This window comes from Amyelois transitella, chromosome 18, assembly GCF_032362555.1.
Source record: "Amyelois transitella isolate CPQ chromosome 18, ilAmyTran1.1, whole genome shotgun sequence".
Lineage (NCBI taxonomy): Eukaryota > Metazoa > Arthropoda > Insecta > Lepidoptera > Pyralidae > Amyelois > Amyelois transitella.
The window spans coordinates 4,091,281-4,111,410 of NC_083521.1; the positions used below are offsets into that span (position 1 = coordinate 4,091,281).

Below are 20,130 nucleotides of genomic sequence, written 5' to 3' on the forward strand. Positions count from 1 at the left end.
TGTGTATAAATTTTTATTGAATAAAGCCATATTTACTGAGAAATGGTTAGTTATTCTACAGTTTTTTGCAATAAAATAAATAATTATGGATAAGTATCTGAAACCTGAACGATTCGGAGATCCGACAAAAATCTCTGACAAATGGAAACATTGGAAACAAACGTTCAAAAATTTCACACAAGCAATCCTGTATGGGTCTTAATTTCTTAGTTAGTACATTTTTTTTTACCGAACAGCTGACAATGACAGCTTACAGTTACCGTCCTCCTTAAATTGTTTTTGAGGTTATTTATTTATTTTCGCAGAAAGAATTATCAAGATAATTGAAAGTAGAGTATCATTTTATGTATCATGTCGAAGTCAGTATCTCGGTTAAAGTCTATGAAAAAAGTGGCAGACAAGATAGAACATACTTCAAAACTGAGGACTCATGTTCCTGCTGGTATGGCTGCTCCCGGACCTCCTTTGGGTCCTATGCTTGGTCAGGTATAAAAAACAACACATACCAACCAACTGATTTTGATCCTATAATTAATAAACAAGTCTTTGTTATAAATGTTCTCATTAATTTCAGCGAAACATTAACATAGCAGCATTTTGCAAAGATTTCAATGAACGCACTGCCAATATAAAGCCAGGAATACCATTGCCAGTTAGAGTAAAAGTTAATGCTGATCGTTCATACCAACTGACTATTCACCAACCACCAGCATCCTACTTTTTAATGCAAGCCGCAGGTATAAATAGGGGGGCTATGGAACCTGGTATGTATAAAGCAACAATTAAAATTAATACTACTTTCATTAAACTTTAATTCAAATAAAATTGTTATATTTATGTTATGTCGTGTAAATACATAATTTCAATTAGTGAATTCAAATTGAAAAGATGATTACAAACTAAAATTAATTTACAAATTGTACTGTATACCTGCTTGAATAGCATCAATTTGCTGGAGTGTGCCCAGAAGGCTGGCAGCATTGCCATTTTGTATGGCAATGCCAATGATTCTCTGAGCCAGATCATTTCCAGCACTAAAAAGAATGTTGCTAAAATAATAATTAAACCCTGGTGTGTAAAGAATGTTGTTATTGACTGTATTTAATTGTAATCAATGCTCACCAACAGTATACAAATATACATTGCTTTTAAAGATTTTTCCCATATATTCAGCTATTACAGGTGCACAATGCATTTGCAAATGATTTGTATTTTGTTAAATACCTATATTAAATTACATACATACATACAATCACGTCTATATCCCTTGTGGGGTAGACAGAGCCAACAGTCCTGAGCGGACTGATAGGCCACGTTCAGCTATTTGGCTTTAAGATAGAATTGAGATTCGAATAGTGACAAGTTGCTAGCCTATCGCCTAAAAAAAAGAATCTCAAGTTTGTAAGCCTATCCCTTAGTCGCCTTTTACGACATCCATGGGAAAGAGATGGAGTGGTCCTATTCTTTTTTGTATTGGTGCCGGGATTTTTATTATTGCTTTTTTCAGTTAGGGAGAACAGTGGTAAAATAACATTTAAACATGTTTATGAAATAGCCAAAATAAAATCCCAAGATCCGACACTGGAATGGAAACCACTAAAGGAAATCTGCACAATGTTATTGGCCACGGCTAGAACTTGTGGCATAGAAGTTGTCAAAGAATTAAATGCTGAGGTAATGGTTTTTCAAATATTTTTAAGTGTTTCCTATGTGTCAAACAAAGATAATGCTTTAGTGTGCTAAAACTGAATATGATTTTACTGAATACAAATAATGATAGATTTCCACTATTGACTGAAAATAATAGGTAACTTAATTCTTAGTTATTTAAAGTCAAATTTGTATATGTAGGTTTGATGTACCTTTTTGAACACTAAGTTGGTAATGAGCTTATGAAAGTTTATATTTGCTTAGAAGACATTACTAATATGAATTTCTCAACACCTCTTGTTGTCGATGTAATTTATTTCATAAAAAAAATATTTATTAGATTTTAAAGCCAATCAAAGGAAAAGCTGGCTAAACAGGAATAGAAAAGGTACCTGTAAAAGTAAAAAATAAATTATTTTTATAGGAATATGCTGAATTCCTCGAAGAAAGAAAGAAGACTGTTGAGGAACAAAAGAAACTGTTGCAGGAGAAACGAGAAGCGAAAATGTTGAGAACGGCTTAGTATGTTATGAGTAGATTAGTGTAATTTTAGTTGTGAATATACCCTATTTAGAGTAAAACAATTTTTTTTTATCACTGCCTTTTTTCACTGTGAAATCAGAGATTGGTGGTGATATGCATAAACTCATATTAACATTTCATTTTCTCGAGCATCCAATGTTTCTAATTATTTTTTCTCCTGTTACAACATCGTTATCTCCGTAATGATGGAGGGCTAGCTAATGACAGAAGAGTGAAGATATATTCCAACTGAACAAAATGTCATAACATAACTAAAACACTGACTGTCTCTAAGGTATGCTTAAATCTTTAAAACTACCCAACGTATTCTGTTCTGGGTTCTCAATCATTACACGTTACGCACTTTATTTTAATAGTTACTTAGGAGTGAGTGACTTAATGTTTATAAGTAATTAGGCATATGACTTAACTTATTAATTTAACTGGGGCGGATCGCTAGTTCCAAATAAAACGCAATATTTCACAAAATATGATATTCTTTATTATTTCCTTATTTTCCATATAATGTGGAGTGCATTATTACTAAAGCTGCATTTAAAATGGCACAGTAGCTTCTCCCGAGTTACCATTTTCACCCAAGTGAAAACGCTGATAAGTAAAATAATTTTCATTCGATCTTACTAACAACATTACAAAAATAATTACAATGTTGGCAGAGTCTTAAAAGGCTAAAATAATTTTAACAACTATATTTATACACTACATACAAACAAATTGTATCTACCTACTAATGAGGGCACACACAATAATTATTATTGGTTGAAAATATTGAGAAAAATCTATCCCTAATGAATGCACTAAGAATGATGCAGCATACATCAATGCATATGAAACGGGCAGGCATTGATCAGAATAGTAATAGAATTGCGCATTGGCTACATTACAAAATTATCATGGATGTCCCTACTTTGGTACCCTAAAAATATGATTTCACAATAAAAATATAGCAATTTCCTATACAGCTATTGAAGAAAAAAAAACCTTATCAGGTTAACTGTTCTTGTTATATGCCTTCAGCGGCATTTCTCTTACAACTAAATACAGCAGGATAAATTCGACTATTCCAAATTATGTTTAATTTAATGCAAATATGAATTAACTACATATCACATGAAACAGTCTTGAGAATATGCCTTAACAAGATAAAACCAATAATAAAATATTTAACAATATAGGTATTCATAGGAATAGTAAAAATTATATATCAAGATTTGTATGAAAAATATAGAATTAAAAGTTTTAAAGTTAGATTTTGTATCGTCCATTATACTTTGTCTTAAATTTAATATTATATTTATTTTTATTCATGAACTGTTATTGATATTATTATTATAAGGTTTATTTTAACATGAAAACCTACACTTTTATTGAACAGATGGTAGAAGTAAATAATTAACATTAATATTATTTAATCCTAACTGTATAACTATAAGCGCATCTATAAGTTAATGTAAATTGTGCGCTTATAACAACCAATATTCACAAAAAGTAATGTTTATGATAAAACATTTTAAAATTCATTGCTAGTTGTGTTCTCAGAACTCCGCTAGGGCAATTTGGTAGTAGAAATTATAATGAACATTGGAAAATTGATGGTAGATGGTAGATTCTACCATAAATTTTGTACAATTTATAGTCCAATTCAACAACATTCTTAACTATATACATTTACCATAATAGCATTAAAGCCCAAATTTGTAGTAGTAATAAAATATAGCTTCTATAGTAGTCGTGTACTGCACCTACATTGTGATTCAGGCTTTGTCATAGTATATACCTATATCTACAAAATATGAGTTTTGGTAACTTAATTACTAATGAACCCTTGTACTTTGAGAAATACTACCGTAATACAGATCCCAGGTCCCAAAAAAAATAACAAAAATATACCTATACTAAAGTCAAGCAGAATATTAATAACAAAATATATTCATATTCATGAAAAATAAATCAAATATATCTTGCATTTCGAGGAAGTACTTTGGGCTTATTAAAATATTTTGAGCAATATGGACTTTATCATAAAAACTGGACACGCTCAAGATTGGTCAATTAACAGCAGTGAATTTATTATTACAAATAGAGTCAAATTGTATGTTGCAGCAGTAAGAAATCAGAGGTATATATTCATCATAAGTATTCGATAATGATTTTAACCCTTATAAAATAAGTAACATCTAGAAATAACATTACGAGGGCTTCATAGTTTCATTATAACCGGCTACTAGGTATTTACTACCTCTTTATATAGGTAATTTTATACAATTGCCATTTTTAGTCTGATAAAGAGTTTTATCTGACTAAAAATGGTAATTTAACTACGTATACTTCGACTACTAGTCGCACCACACATTAGATTGGTGATTACCAAACTATTTGAACATATAGTTTGTCAAATATTGCATTTCCAAATGCAGTTTAGCAGGAATATTCAAATTGATCGTTAGTAAAAATATTTTATTTCACGTGCGAAAGACCAATAGATAGGTCACGTGATCCGTAAACATTTACTTACTTATATTCAGATGTTGTGTCATGAAAGTTGACATTAAAAAGGCATGAAATTCAACATAAATTATTACGGTAGCCTTATTTTTGTCAAGCTATTTCATGGAATACTTTTTTCTCAGCACTCGTTTGTTCTGTTGGCAGCTCGTTTCAGGCGCGGTGAATGCGGCAAAACTTCCGGCAGCAGGGTCACTTTATCGATAGTGAAATCCGGTAGATCTGACGACTCTTCGTCTTTTTGTAATGGGATCCATACTGTTCCCGCCAGTTCAGCTTCTTTTCCACCCTGTAAATGAATCACAATGAGTATTTAAAAAAACCCAGTAAGTCTTTACTAAGGCGGGTTAGAGTAAAAGAAAAGGGTGACATAAATTTTTTTCAGAAACTTCTCTACATGTAAAGTATCACTTACGTGAAGTGAATTAGAGCCAAAAATACCAATAGCTAGTGCATCCAATTATTAAGGTGGGTTGATGCTATTGGCATTAAGGCAAGGAAAATAAAAAAAAGGCCAAATATTCACAGTAAAAAAATATGAATTAAGTTCTGCCTTTAGCTTTGAACCAAAAGCCTTTGAAACGCCATGACGACAGAGGTCTTATAAACCAATCATAAAAAGTCTTACTTATAAAAGATTACCTTTATATCAGTTTCCAGCTTGTCGCCCACCATGATGCAAGACCGGGGCTCCACGTTGAGCAGCTTACAGGCTTCCAGGAAGATCTCCTGGTCGGGCTTCTCCCACGGCAGGTCGCCAGACACCAACAGGCAGTCGAAGTACTTGCGCAAGCCCAGCCGGTCGATCTTCTGCCACTGGGCACGCGAGGGCCCGTTCGTGATCAGACCCAGAAGATAATCCTCCCTGTACCACATTCATCGACCAGCCTTTCGTTATTTCCTGGCCCATATTATGCTGTAACTCAGCACTTATAAACTCCGATGTGAATAATACTCCCGAACGATTTTTTTAACCCAATTCATTAATATAATATACAAATCGTGCAAGAGCATTGAATGAGCTGAAACGATTATGTGATTGTGTTATTTGCGACACATATAATTTATATTATGGATATAAATTATACATGAAAAAGCTTACAACTAATATAGTGCTATGTTGAACTGAGATTCCATGAGTTATTCAAATAGATTGTGTTACTACAATTAGCTCTTCAACAAGGCACTATGGATCAAAGTCTTAGGCAAACATGAAGATATTTCACTCTACATCTTGTTGTAAATTCGGAAAAATATAATTTTTTAATTTTGGCTATTAAATATTTCACCTCTATAAATTGAAAAACTTGGTTGTCCGATGATTTAGAGAGGGTTTAAGAAGTATCTTCATGGTTGTTTCAAATTTTTGAGGTAGTGGTTTACCTTCGCCGTGGTGTCCCTCATAAATATACAAATACAATCAAACCTAAGTGATGCGCACGCGGCGCCCCGAATTTACTCACTCGTTGAGCAACAACTGTTGAAAAACAAGTAATTTATTAACAACATGCGTTCAAAGTCAGCCCAATACAATCTCGAAAGCATGCAAACCGACTGGTATTATGTGTAATACGAATCGCTAGAGTAAGGAGTTAAAAATAAATATTGTCATTGACAGTGTCTTGTGTAAATCATGCCTTCATGACACTTTGGCGCTGACTTTATCATGATAAGTTCCAAAAATCAGTATTCACTGACATCATAGTATTATGTGGCATGCATCCAATGAGCGAAATGATCACAAGTTATAGATGGTCAATCTAAGAAACACTGCAGGTACATCTAAAATGAACACATTAATGAATGTTTGCTAGGGCATATAATGAAACAATTTTGATGACCACATAACACCATGCAAAAGTAAGGCAGACAAAAATAACTTTCTAAGATTGTTCAGACAATTAAGACTCTAATTTGAGAATGTGCGTTCTTGACGAATCAACAATTACGCATTTGTAGTTACAATCTTAGAACAATATTTGACTCTGCTCTATCATAAAGCGATTTCTTTGTTAATAAACTCAATAAAAAACGTGACCTTAGGGAAGGTTGTATTGTATAAATAAAATTTATTACAAGACAAAGAAATTTCTTTACAAAATCAATTTATTTATATAAATGTAATTTAATGAATATAAAACTATTATATCATGAAGAAATATTACAGTTTGTTAACGCTGTTTGCGCATCGGTGTTAAATATTTCTGCATAACATAAAATAATTTACAACTGGAATAAAACTTACCGGAGTGTTTCCAACAGATGTATCACATCATTTGTCAATGCCAAATACTGAAACCTTAATTTTAGCCATTCGGCTGATATATTTTCTGTAACAAATAAAAAAAAACCTTGTAATTTTTAAGACGCCGCGACACATTTTTGTACAAAATATTTTTGGAAGAATGACTGACTACCTACAAATGTAACCCCCTTTCCATTTAGAAGGTTAAGCAGAAATTGGCAATCTTGTCTAGAGTTGAAAATTCCGAAAGAAACATATTGTTTTTTTCGGTGAAAGAAACGTTTTTTTTTTTACCGTTTTGTTGGTTTTTAACATTGAAATATATCAGAATAAAACCTTGGGGAAAAAATGGTTTTATTGAAATTTTCGTCGTTTGTTTCAATAAATTATAAAAAACGATTGGAAAACTATATATATATTCTATGTATAATTACCAATTTTTAAAACAATGATGCATATTGTAAGATAATCAATACTTTTCCTATCGTATTTTTCCGTTTCTTTCATATTTTTCCGTTTTATTAATAAAAAATATGAAATATTTCATTCTTATCTTTCTTGAAACTTTCGTAAAAAACTTGTATAAATACGAGGGAATTTGAAAAAAAAACCGGAAAATTTCCCGCTTTTTTCAACCCTAATCTTGTCTAATCTTCAACATTACACTGCCTATTCTCTTTCTGGGAAGTACCCGGACCGCCGCCTGCATAAGGGACCTATTTAGTAGTGGAAGCTCGAGTAAGTGGGACAACAGCAGTCTGACCTACACGATCCTGTTTACTGTGACGATCTTGTTTATTTACGCGCAGTTATACCTAAAATGACTCATATCTTTTACTTATTTCAAGGTAGCTGAAAGGTGTATTGTTAGAAATGTTTAGACACCTAGGCAATGATACTTAATGACCACTATTGACCTATAAACCTTTTCGAGTGATAACTTTAATGTTATCATTTCTGCGTAGAACAGATGGCGCACGTGAGCAGACTCGTGCGTCTTTATAAATCCTACGAGATTTTCCACCCACAGCGATGAGGCAACTGTTTACGCAAACTATGATAGAAATATAAACGAAAGCAAGTGTTTTATAATGGTATGGTATCATATTCTTTATTTATCATGGAGTTTCGACAATATAACACACGTAGGTGAAATGACTAAGTATGTTTTTATTTCTGCTGATTTGTGACAATGCATTTAACCATATCTTGGGCAAACCGCCAAAATTTTGTGTATGTTGACAAGAGTAAAGTTTTGTTAGTAGTGAAATAATAACATTTACACTTTGCATGTACTTATTACAAATGGTGCGGTCTTTAAACATTGTTCTAATTCCATTCACATTTCACGCTTCACGTTATAAATACCTACTAGTAGTTATATCTACGTAACATAAAGTGACACCACCGCCACCCAAATTTTTCCTCGACGTCATATTGCCTGTCATTATTAGCTTTTTTCTTTATCTTTGCAAAAAAATGGTTTGTTTCATGTCGAGACTTGTGTAACGAGATACTCACCCAACAATACCATATTTCATATATACCTATAGATAAATTTGCCAATCAGAAAAAGTTATTTTCTCATCATGCCCGGGGCAGGATTCAAACCCGTCCCGGGTGTCTCCGGGTGTGTGCGTGTCACAGACAAGCGTACTACGCGCCACAGTGATAGAAGCTGATGATGACCCACACATACGAAATTAAGTAAAAGATGACCCACCCTATTAAATAAGTATTTTTAAACACAGATAGCCTATCAGAACCGTAAAGATATGTGACGTGCGTGAGTAATTACCAGGTCTTATCAGCTTTTGGTCATATTTTTAAGTTCATGGCTTTATCCGCGGTGGAACCAATGATATAGGTAACCATTGATATTGACAATTTGCCTTTCGATGTAGATGTAACCTATGACCACGATTAAAAGTGACAAAATCAGGTACTCAAATCTCAACAATACAGAATCTGATACCTTGTTACATACCTACCAAGGAAATTCATTAAGTTGCAATTGTCAAGATGTTTCAATACTTACTAGCGATATGTTTGTAGTTTTTCGGCAAACAATTGCGCCACAAGTGCGCAGGCCACTCATCCAATGCGTAGGAGTCGTCATCAGGACGGGCGCGGAATGCCCGTAGGAAGTTTGAGGCGCTCTCAACAGCCAAGTTTTGTGGGAGACCATATTCTTGCTGCAAGATCTCCACAAGCTGAGGACGATCATGGGTTATATTCATTAGAGGAATTTTTTGTAACGTGGATCGTTAGTACCAACTTGAATAGGGGTGGAGTAATACAGAGCTAAAGAGATTTGTAGGGAGTCAAGAGGAGGATACAAACACGAGAGCAGCTGCCAAACCTTTCCATAACTCAGCTTTATAACTAGAAGGTTGGTAGAACCACAGGCTGGTGGATAGTCCAATTTATTGATTGAGAATTATATAATATAAATAAATTGGACTAATAATATTACTTTATAGTAATGGTAGTAAGAAATAAAATGAGAAATTATCACTATTTGACACACTACTTTTTTTGCAGAACATTACAAAAAATTGGATCAGATTTCAAAGTTGTGCTTTTTTATGCGATTTATGTTTTCCGCAGCTCCATATTTAGAAGATTCCATTTAAATAAGTTTGCCTTACCTATATATTATTATTTCTCGAAAAAAATCCTAATTAAGTTGATTTAGGAAGATATAATCTAGATATACTATTGATTAAGCTTTACAAATAAGAGCTATTTAGGTCGTACTGCTAGTATATAGTGTACTATACTATAAGGTAATGCGACTGTAATCTCTAAAATGCCCTCATGGTAGGTATATTTACCAAGAGGATAAGATGTATATTTAGGATGGGTTTAGTTCAGGCATCAGCCTCTCACAATCTTGCTATTTTTTTATTTGGTACAAACGATTACAGAGATATCTTGATTTGGAGAACGATTGACCTCTATCTGACCGATGGGAAGCACCCTCTTCACTCCTGCTCTGAAAATGCCTAAGTCCTACTTATTATTTAACTACAAATAAATTGAAGATAGTAGACAGGATTTTACATCTTTGTTTCTTTTTCGACATAGTTATAAACAGATGTAGTTCTGTATCAGAAAGTCTGCGGCATTTCGAGCACCGGTTTGAAACAGTCCCAAATAGCGGTGGTCATACTCTTCCCTGACATTATATCAAAGGAAGTGTCTGTGATACAGGAATAGCGCCGGGTCAACGTTCTCCTACGCGCCGTTCACTCACCTGCTCCCTTGGCAAAGCTCTGCCGAAAACTGATACTGAGTAAACATCATCATTTGTAAAGAGGTCAGATTTAATGGGAATATTCTTTAATTAAAGCGTTTTACAGTGGCTTTTTAGTTTGATGTACAGTGGGTCATAACATAACACATACCACTTTAGTTATGCATTTGTGATACGTAAGGGGTATAGTTTACTATGTGGCTCACTGTACTTTCTAGGATTGGACCGTTTACACTTACAATAATTTTATTTACTATTAGTAATGTATGGCCCCTTGACCTACTTTTATGAAAAATGAGTAGTAAAAATACCTAGTTGGTTGAGTATTTACTTTCTATGCATATTCATCAAATATAAATTAAGATAACAAATAATTGCCGAAGACTTTTGAATTTCAGACACGTTTTCGATAACAAAAAAGATAAAGGTACGTGGTAAGTTTAACTTTTATTCTAATTAAGAACTTACATAAGAATTTAGGTAAAAAGACTTTATATAAGTACTTAATTGGTATAAAAATTTAATGTTATGGAAAAAGTCCAAATTTTAATGATTTGTGTGATGATTTCAGTCAACTTGTTATTAAGAATTTCATACTTTACCTACTTATTGAGTGAATGTTTGACTGACAGGCCATAAATTATTATTGTAAGTATAAATATTGGATACAGAAGGTATGCCAAAATTCTCAAGGGAACAGAAAATAAACTATAATTTTCGTTTTACGCAGATGGAGTTATGGGCATAACTTAGTTTGTGATAGGTGAGAGAAATAACTCCCCCTCTTTTCCATGGATGTCGTAAAAGGCGACTAAGGAAGGGCTTCAAACCTTGGGATTTTTCTTTGGCTATGGGCTAACAACCTGTCACTATTTGAATCTGAATTCCATCATTTTAGCTGAACATGGCCTTTTCGGCCTTTCTGTGTGGCTCTGTCTACCCTGTAAGGGATAAAGATATGATTATATGTATATTTGTAATGACTATTTTGTAAGCAAGTCATGTGTGAGTTTCATGGTGTCAAAAAATTGGTTTATTTTTGATGGCATGTTCAATGAATACTTGTGCGATAATAAAAACAGCAATAGTAAATTCAAAACTTAAGATTGCTTTATTCAGTAAAATTTATTTTTTATTAGTTAAAACAGTGTAGTAGTATTTGGCAATTATGTTTAATTGTTTACAGAAATGTAGTGTAAAAGAGGGGTAAGTGTTACTTCTGAAGAAGAAAAGAAAGTTTACAAGTTTTCAAATTAAGTACACATTTTAATACAAAAATGAAAAACAAGACACTAGTAGTAAGGTACAGAGTTTAACAGTAATTTGGAGTTAATCTCCGAACAACTTCTTTCCTAATTCCATCAACCGGTGGTTCCTGCACATCTTCAGGGCTCCACCCTTCTTTAAAACTGGTATGACAGCCTCATTAGAGTCCACTAATCTACAGAGGAAGTCCTCAAAGGCAGACTTCACGTTTGGAGGTAGAGTTCCAACTTTAACTTTGGTGAGCATCTCGGCTATTCCTTGCGCCCAACCACTTTCTATTGCAAACTCTGATATCCATGGCACTATGGTCAAAACTCCACTCATGGTCTGCATACCAAGGAACCATAAATCAGCTATCTCATTCCAATGCTCTTTATAAGTCATAGAAACTACTAAAGCTGTTGGATCATTTGATTCATCTACATTATAAGCATCCCAAAGAAATCTAATTGTGGACTGGATATACCTGCATATTGAAAAATCATTTTTCTTCACTTTACTTGCTTGTTGTTTCAGAAGAAGTAACCCAAGGACAGCCAAGTGACCATGTAGTACAAGGTTATCAGGAATATCTTTTAGTTCTGGCAAGTTATTGAATATGAATTTCAACAAAGTATTGAATAATAAACTGTTTTCAACAACTTTAGGAGCCAGGACTGTTAAATTCATAAAAATGTTACAAAGGCTGACCAAGGCTGCCCTTGAATCTTTCATGTCTTCTAAAACTTGAGGATCTAACTCGGGTTCTGGTTGAGTTTTGACTTTTAGTCTTTCAGACTTTGGCACGGGAGGTTTTTTATAATGTACAATTGACCAGTGGAAATTCATAGCTTCATAAAGTATGTCTTCCTGTTTTAAGTTTAGAACTATATCTCTAGCTTTATCTTCAACAACTAAGTGGCATAAGGCAGGTAACATTAGTCTTAGTAAGTCAATTTGACCCATCAATGTGGTTTCCATTTCCATGGGTTCCCCATCAGATTTATTCTTTTCAGCTAATTTCCTTGCCCGGTGTGCATGGAAGGAATCATTTGCAAGAGAAAACACAAACGGTAGAAGGGCATAAATCTGTTCCCTCATTGCTGTTGTTTCTTGTGCAATCCATGCCACTAATACTCTGACCATTGCACAAACAAACACCTTTTCAGCATCAGGTAACTTATCTTTGTTCTTATCATTTGCTACTTTTGTCAAAATTGATACAACAGCATTGAATGCACCCTTGAGACTTGTATACACAGATTGCTTCTCTTTCTGTTCAAGATCAAGTTGATCAGTAGCCATGTAATTTATTGATAATTCCAAAACAATAAAGCAAGCAGTAACTAGGTCTGCATTAGCAAAAGCTTGCTTGAAGCTCCTGTCTTCAAGTTGCATTCTAACTTCAATGGCACATAGTTGAAGGAGTAAAAGGAAAAATTTCTTGGGATTTTCTTCATCATTCAAAGTCCACTCAATGCCAAGTAAATCAACAATATTGGCAGCGAGCTTAAGTGCTGGATCTCTTTGGTTTTTGCCAATTTTACTGGTAAGTATATCATGGAGGGCTTTGTAAATACTCTGTGGCCATGTCTCCTCTGATGAACTGGGCACAACAGTAGCCTTGTTACAGCTGTATAATAGTGCACTTAAAATGGTTGCTAATTCAAATTTCCTTTCAGACTGATCAGTAGCAAAGTCCAAAGCAATTTTATTCACCAATGCATGAAAAGGTTTTGGATCATTACCCCAAGCAGCAGGTCCATATCTGCTAACAAGCTTCACAAGAATATTAAGTGCTTCATCTGTTTGAAAACTTTGGTGTGAATATATTTCGGACATCTTTGTTATGGCACCTACTTCGATAAGTGCTTTTTGTCCTGCTTCATGTTCAGCAATGCACTGCAAGCAAGTATAAGCTTCACTGATGATAATAAGGTTGTCATCATAATCATCATTATCTGATGTTTGTACTATGTCAAGGAACACTGGGATGTTGACAAGCATTTCAGGGTGCCTGGCCAGCTCGGGGTCATTGCAGAAGTTTGTAAGTATGGATAGTGCCACTGATTTGTACACAGATGGTGGGCAATCATCTTCAATGCTTGTATTGGTTAACAACTTCTTTAGAAATTTGAATCCAATGGCTTCAAACAGAGCCTTCTTAGCTTGCGTGTTACAGTCCTTGCTCTTCACGAGTTTTGTCACCATGAACAGTGCTGCGAACTTTTCCGTGTCGCTTTTGGCGGCCTTCAATATGAGGATGCATTTCTTAATTGGCTCCGATATATCACCCATTGTCACAACACTTTATGCGATCACAAAGCGCAGTAGTTCGCGCTCCACTGAATGCTCGAGCCCGCAGTCGAATCGCACGACGGCAGCACGTTCTACATCACGGTTATATTTAGCACGAGTTCTCTTCCAAAATATCTAAATCTGGACGTCGAGCTCGCCTTCACCAACTATGAAATCACTATTTATAACCACACACACTGGAACGCTCAACATGCGAGGTGCAGCAGTTTTCGTACCAGAGAACACCAACGACGTAAAATAAAACGTGTGGGAAATGACAGCGCGCGCACTTCGTTTCGAACTTTCATCCATGACCGTGGCAATGTCATCAAATTGAACAATATTTAACAAAATACGACTTACCTTATTGCAGGCTTTTGAGTCACCTTTTCTGGTTTGAATTAATGTATTATCTAAATCGAACAAAATCGCCGATACATCATTATTTTCATCATAAACACAAGCCATAATATTTTTCAGCACAACCCAATCAATACGAGAATGAGAACGAAACAGTTGAAAAAAAATGATTTCTCTCCGTTTTTACTACGACCAATCAGTGACGACACGAATTATGACGAAGCTAGGTCGAAAAACGAACCCAATCATATAAATATTGTGTACTCACTCTCACATATAATAATATTCAATGAACGAAAAATTCTATCTCACTTTATTATTTTACTGCTAAACGGGAAATGTTTGGACTAGTAGCGCGCTCTATCCATGAAATGATCAAATATTAAGCAAGAATGCAACAGGTTGGTTCACACTTTTTAATTTTTTCGGATTAGTGAACAACATAGCGTCTAGATGGCATTTTAAATAATTTGTACCGTGTCTAATGTTGACAGCATGCTGACAAGGACGGGAGTCTGCCACAAACTAAATAGAGATGCTATGTATGGGTCTGCGTTGCTTTATGCTGTATCTGTATGTTGCCTAGACACAAAGTAATGATTTATTCTGTATCGGAGATATCTGTGCTAGGTGCATAAATTCTTAACAAGATTTTTTCTCTTAAAAATTGTCAATTGATTGTAAATAAGTGGACCGTAGACATGGACACCCATAAAAGTTCTTTGTTACTAAAAGACTAGATTTAACTTTTCTAAGAAACAATATAAACTTTAGGTTTTACCCTTTAGGCGGCTAAGGGATAGGCTAATAAAATTTGGCATTCTTTAAGACGACTGGATAGTAACCTGTCACTATTTGAGTCTCAATTCCGATAGCTGAACGTGGCCTGTCATTATTGTGAGTCTCTGGCTACGCCGTAAGGGATAAAGACGTGACTATATGTATGTATACAAACTTTTTATTGTTTTTTGGTACCTAACTCTATCTCCTGCTATGTTTGTAAGTCTTAGTAGTTAGGATGCCTCGTGTTCGCCTCGCCCGTTTAATAAATCCTGTTGGTATTAAATTTCTAATTGCTGGTAACGATTAAGTAATTTATGATAATGGAATGGCGTACAACGAAAGTTGCCTTGAAGGAATACAAAGGTGTTCCTTGACTTTTAAAACAGAAAAATTAACCCTAAGCTAACAGGGAAATGGAAGGCACACCAGAGTTACTTTGTAATTAACTGACTTTGAGATCCCTTCATGGTATAGGTAAGTCCGCCATTTTAAGTGATTTATTTATTTTATAACTATTCACTATATCTTGTAACTGTGTAAATTTCTGTGCAATAAAGATATTACAAACAAACTTATTCACTTCCGGATTTTAATCATCTGCCATGCATCTGCCGAAGAGGATGCCACTCGGACAAAAATCATATGGATGATTATGTGTTTCTTGCACGTCATTCCTGAAGGTCTTGTTCTATTACGCTTAGGTATATTATATTATAGATCTAGAAGTCTAAACGCATACATTCGCATTACTTATTACCTATATACCTAGTTAGTATTTGTTCTTTTTAGATTTTCACTTAGGGACACTTAATCATGCTCGTGTTGTCATTTTCATTCTCGTGTGGCATTCGGCTGTTACTGTATTGGATTTGATCTAATAGGTATAACATGAAACCTGTAACAATTTGATGCTCAATTTGTTTGTTAACTTTGATAATCCATGTTGGTTACGGCAAAGTTATAAAAAATTATCTTAATTTACTCATTAATGCAACCGCTTCTAAGTTGAAAGCGCAAGAGCTTAACTTTTGGTTAAAGCGAACGCTCCAGGGGTTTTCTTTTAAAATTAAGTAGTGATGAATGCTCCTCTCACCAACCGTTACATAAGCCGAAAAGCCATTAAGAAAACAGTCTGCCTCTTAATAACATTAAGCAAACATTTCCACCGTGAAGCATGTGGCGTTCGCTCGGCTCTGCTCCGCATCACCGCAAACAAGAAGCTGACGGAACCCAAACTTGGCGTTTTGTATGCATCGAAATCGCAAAGCGGCTTATTCTGAGTAGTGCCCCTGAACGAGTATAGACTTCTAGTCAGAATCTTTAAGGAGTAAACATAATAGGGATTAATTTTTGTTACTCCAGCTGTATAGATTAGATCCAATTGAAGACGAGAACGTAAATGCAAACCCAAGCTACGTTATTTTTATACTTAGGTACCTATAAGAATGATTCTGTGAGTACGTATTATTAGTACCTACTTATTAGGTTTGGAATTAGAATGAAGTATACGGTTGTGATAATATTTAAAGGAATTAAACGTTAACTTAACCCAACTATTATCTAATCTTGGCCAGCCCTTCTAAACTAGGATCATTGCGTGACCAGACATTTCGTGTATTGTCGTGACTGCTGGTCGTGGTCGCGGCTTCATCAGAGATGACGAAACCGGAACTCATTCACTATTATCGAGTAATTAATATGGTTATCATATTGATTATTTTTGTATAGATCCAGTGAAGAAAGATGAGAGAAGTTAAAATGTTTTAGTTGCGCACGAGTAGGTATGTTTGCGGGGCTGCGAGCGCCGAACCGTGATCTTCACAATTAGTATGTTAAAGTCAGCCAGTCGTTTAGCTGGTTTATTAGCTTTATCATTCGTCTGTATAGTTCATCAATAGCGACGAGAATTATGGATTGCAAGTGGCAATTCTAAGAGGTATCTTATATAGGATTAGAGGATCGTCCGCTTTTTAGATGTTAACTCATGCGCCTGAGCAGTGCATCGCGCCGAGGCCGTGCCGGATAAGGCAGGTGCAAGGCGTTGATAACGCGTGCGATGTTTGCCCGGCATAAATCAGGCGGCCGGCGCCGGATCGACGGAAACTGACTAAAGAAATGTAAATGCAGAAAGGTAACTCATGTAAGAGGGCAGAAATCTTGGAGGTACAATTAAACATTTCTAGCCAAATAGCGATATAACAAAATAAAATCATATGTAAGTATTAGAAATATTAATAAAACGCGGTTTCTCTGCACTTGCTATAATCTGCCTCCTGTCTTGAATGAATCGAAAGAGAGATGTGAAAGCGTCTAAAGTAAGCGTAACTAACTTCAAATCCTAGCATCATTTTTACCTACTACGAGTAACTGCCTATTTCCCTGGTTACCTCAAAATCTCAAACTCAAATTCATAATATTTATTGCATAGTACACTGTTCTGATTATTTTCTGCATCAACATCTAAACTTTTTAAACTTCAATCAATATTATTAATGTTTTCATCTACGAATTGGAGTATGTGGTGTTTACCTTCAATGGTTTACACGTTTAGCAATTAAATTAACATATGTATTAGATTGTATATCATGTATCAATATAGCCAGATGCATGACACCGAAGTCCAAATAAATAAAAGAACTTCAGTGTCATGCATCTGGCTTCTGCTCTCGTAACCCTGAACTTCTAAAGACATGGAATGAAATGATGGAGGCTCGCTTCAAAGTCATAATTCAAAACAATTGGCTAACTGTCAATTTCCCAAGGTATCTCTACACTTTTGCTATTGTTTTCTTTCCTCTTGGCTGAGAATGTGAAGAGTAACTTCTGTCCAGTGTCCTGTGAGCCAGCATTGAGTACTGTTTGCTCTCAAGGCCTCAATACCAGATTGCCTAGCTCGAGACTGATGCCTGTGCTATCTATAATTGCGGATTTATGTTTGCACTTCGTACTGCTGTTGCAGTGTCTACGTTGGAATCATTGAGGTTACAAATTCATTAGAAGGGGGAAATATTATAATTATGGTTTATATGTCTAATATCCTATTTTATTCCACAAATGTACTAGGTTAATTAATAGAATCGTAACCTTACTTAATTTAGCAGTAAATATCCTGCTAACTGCTTAAATAAGCCTCAATCCGTACCCTTTTTATTGGCCCAAAATTATTCTAAACGACGCGCCAACTGACATAAGCGTGAGCCCAACGGTCTCGTAATTAAAAAGCGACAATTCCGTAAACAGCCACATAATAGTGGATCGTGGAAGGAAAGCATAATGTGGAAATCACAATTGCCGGCTGCGTCAGCACATTAAGGGGACGTGATACAGTAAATCGAGGTGTTCAAAGAAAGTTGGCTCAAGCCGTCTCGGATTACGGTGGCCGAATGAAAACGGGCTGCTAATGAGAACGGCGAGTTAATTGCCGCGAGGGTGCGCCCCTTCGCACCACTGTTTCAGGGCACTGAATGCTGATAAGAGCACAATGCCAGTAGCTGAATGACTCCGAATGAAAGAACGGTCAGAATTTTCGATGCCTAGGTTATTGTTCGTGAACCTGAAAGGGTAAAGCTACGTGGAAGTAACTTTAAAGTATATCTAGTATAACAATATCAAGATGTAAAATGACATAAGATTGTTTGTTCTCCGCGTAAAAATTATATAAACAAAAGGTTTGTTTGAAGATTATTTTATACGTTTAAACAAAGGTTTAATTAAGCACTTCACCTAAACGGATTTCCTTCACTTTCTAGGTTAATTCATTATAGGTGTATTCTGTATTTATTATTTTAAAATGTTCGTAAAAAAATCTTCAGATATAAAAAAATACGCGCAAAAATATATCTACTATATAAAAAGGTTATCAAGCGTACAAGGAACAAGATGAGAGTACAAAAGGTTTACGCAAGATATCGGCTAGCAATGTTTGCCAAACAGGCGCGGCCGAGCCGGAGTGTGACAGGAAATCTAACTACTGGGGACGGACGCCACGTATGAATTCCTTACGCAATATCCATTGTGTCCCGGAAGAGGGACACTACTTTTACGGCAAAACGATCAGCTATTTGTTATCTGCTACTCTGAAAGTTTGGCTTTAGTGATAACTAAGAGAGTTATTCCAATTCGTCATGACTATTTTTTATAAATATTAACAAAGCATACCAGTAATAATAATACCAGTTTATGCAAACCTTCCTCTTATCTGGGCGTGTTCCTAGTTGCGCCTTCCGCCACTAAGCTTCGGGGTCTGAGGTAGCTTTCCTTCCGTGTTCAGTTCTTAGACCATTTCATTTACTTATCTTTGCAAATTCTCTCATACTTTTTAATAAGGTATTTTTCTATTTTATAAAAATATATCATTATTTAATTTATGCCCAGCGGCAAAGTTTTATTATATAATAGAGCACGGCCTTGGTTCCACCTTAAGAGTTTTAAATATATAGATAACCGGTGTGTATTTCACAAGCAAAGACAAATTAGAGGGGTAGACAGAAGACCGCGGGACGCCGGCTTGCCGTCAGATGCCTCACCTTGTATGCACAATACATCCATGTCTGGAGAGCCTCGTCTCTTGACCAGTCCGGGATAGGGTTGCCACATGCCACGGACACGAATTACATTCATCAAACCTGTATAACATACGTATATAAGCTGGTTGTACGTTTAATAAACTTTGCGAATAAATATCCTACCGCGGCTATGAACCAATGTCATTTGTCTATGTAAATAAGTGTGATTTAGCTTTTATGGTAAGGAAAAATATCGTGAGGAAACCTACACAATTCAGCAACTGGATCTGTATTATAAAGGTCAGGTCCATGTGTCAAGTTGCAGATGGAAAATGTCAGTTTTCTGAGTGTCAGGAAGAAGAATTACAAGTTTAGAAGGATTTTCTTTTTATTGACGTTTACAATCTAGGAGAGGAGAGAAGTAACTGGCACAAACTGTGTTTTATATGTGCTACGAGATTCCAGTATTTCTTAAAAATTGGCTCCGTTATATGTAACGGTAAAGTACAAAACTTGAATTAACTTGGAGTAACCAAACACAGCGTTCCTCCATTCATAATATTCGGTTATACACACGAAACAACGTAATGACGGCGGAGTCGTAAATAAAAAATCAGCCCTTATACCCGACATTATCCCGGCGAAACAATGTTGATAAAAGAATTTCTCTGTTCAAGGAATGACGTGTCCCTTATCGTAACTCATCCGGGCCTACTCATATTACTTTCATATGTTGA

The 20,130-nt window shown here is 35.2% G+C and overlaps 3 protein-coding genes across 3 annotated transcripts; 1 reads left to right on the forward strand and 2 right to left on the reverse strand.

The window, feature by feature from the left end:
* The first annotated feature begins 212 nt into the window (after window positions 1–212).
* Window positions 213–3,377, forward strand: LOC106136187 (large ribosomal subunit protein uL11m). Its single transcript, XM_013336655.2, has 4 exons — window positions 213–486; window positions 575–764; window positions 1,508–1,674; window positions 2,075–3,377. Exons 1-4 carry the CDS (start codon window positions 352–354, stop codon window positions 2,171–2,173), a joined length of 591 nt encoding a protein of 196 aa, XP_013192109.1. The 5' UTR covers window positions 213–351; the 3' UTR covers window positions 2,174–3,377.
* Window positions 2,652–14,315, reverse strand: LOC106136137 (N-acylneuraminate-9-phosphatase). The gene is made up of 5 exons (XM_013336597.2): window positions 14,109–14,315; window positions 8,982–9,156; window positions 6,944–7,028; window positions 5,341–5,563; window positions 2,652–4,987 (listed from the first exon to the last, which is right to left on the reverse strand). Exons 1-5 carry the CDS (start codon window positions 14,211–14,213, stop codon window positions 4,820–4,822), a joined length of 756 nt encoding a protein of 251 aa, XP_013192051.2. The 5' UTR covers window positions 14,214–14,315; the 3' UTR covers window positions 2,652–4,819.
* LOC106136173 (neurochondrin homolog) lies at window positions 11,440–14,062 on the reverse strand. The gene has a single exon (XM_013336635.2). The coding sequence runs from the start codon at window positions 13,743–13,745 to the stop codon at window positions 11,532–11,534; it is 2,214 nt and encodes a 737-aa protein (XP_013192089.2). The 5' UTR covers window positions 13,746–14,062; the 3' UTR covers window positions 11,440–11,531.
* Window positions 14,316–20,130: the final 5,815 nt, after the last annotated feature.

Bases quoted from the DNA above. Each gene is read 5' to 3' on its own strand.
- LOC106136187 (XM_013336655.2), top strand. From the start codon at position 352: ATGTCGAAGTCAGTATCTCGGTTAAAGTCTATGAAAAAAGTGGCAGAC. The intron at 487-574 runs GTATAAAAAACA...CATTAATTTCAG, and splicing joins TGGGTCCTATGCTTGGTCAG to CGAAACATTAACATAGCAGC. The intron at 765-1,507 runs GTATGTATAAAG...TGCTTTTTTCAG, and splicing joins TAGGGGGGCTATGGAACCTG to TTAGGGAGAACAGTGGTAAA.
- LOC106136173 (XM_013336635.2), bottom strand. From the start codon at position 13,745: ATGGGTGATATATCGGAGCCAATTAAGAAATGCATCCTCATATTGAAG.
- LOC106136137 (XM_013336597.2), bottom strand. From the start codon at position 14,213: ATGGCTTGTGTTTATGATGAAAATAATGATGTATCGGCGATTTTGTTC. The intron at 5,564-6,943 runs GTAAGTTTTATT...AATGTGGTACAG, and splicing joins CATCTGTTGGAAACACTCCG to GGAGGATTATCTTCTGGGTC. The intron at 4,988-5,340 runs GTAATCTTTTAT...ATTCATTTACAG, and splicing joins AGCTGGAAACTGATATAAAG to GGTGGAAAAGAAGCTGAACT.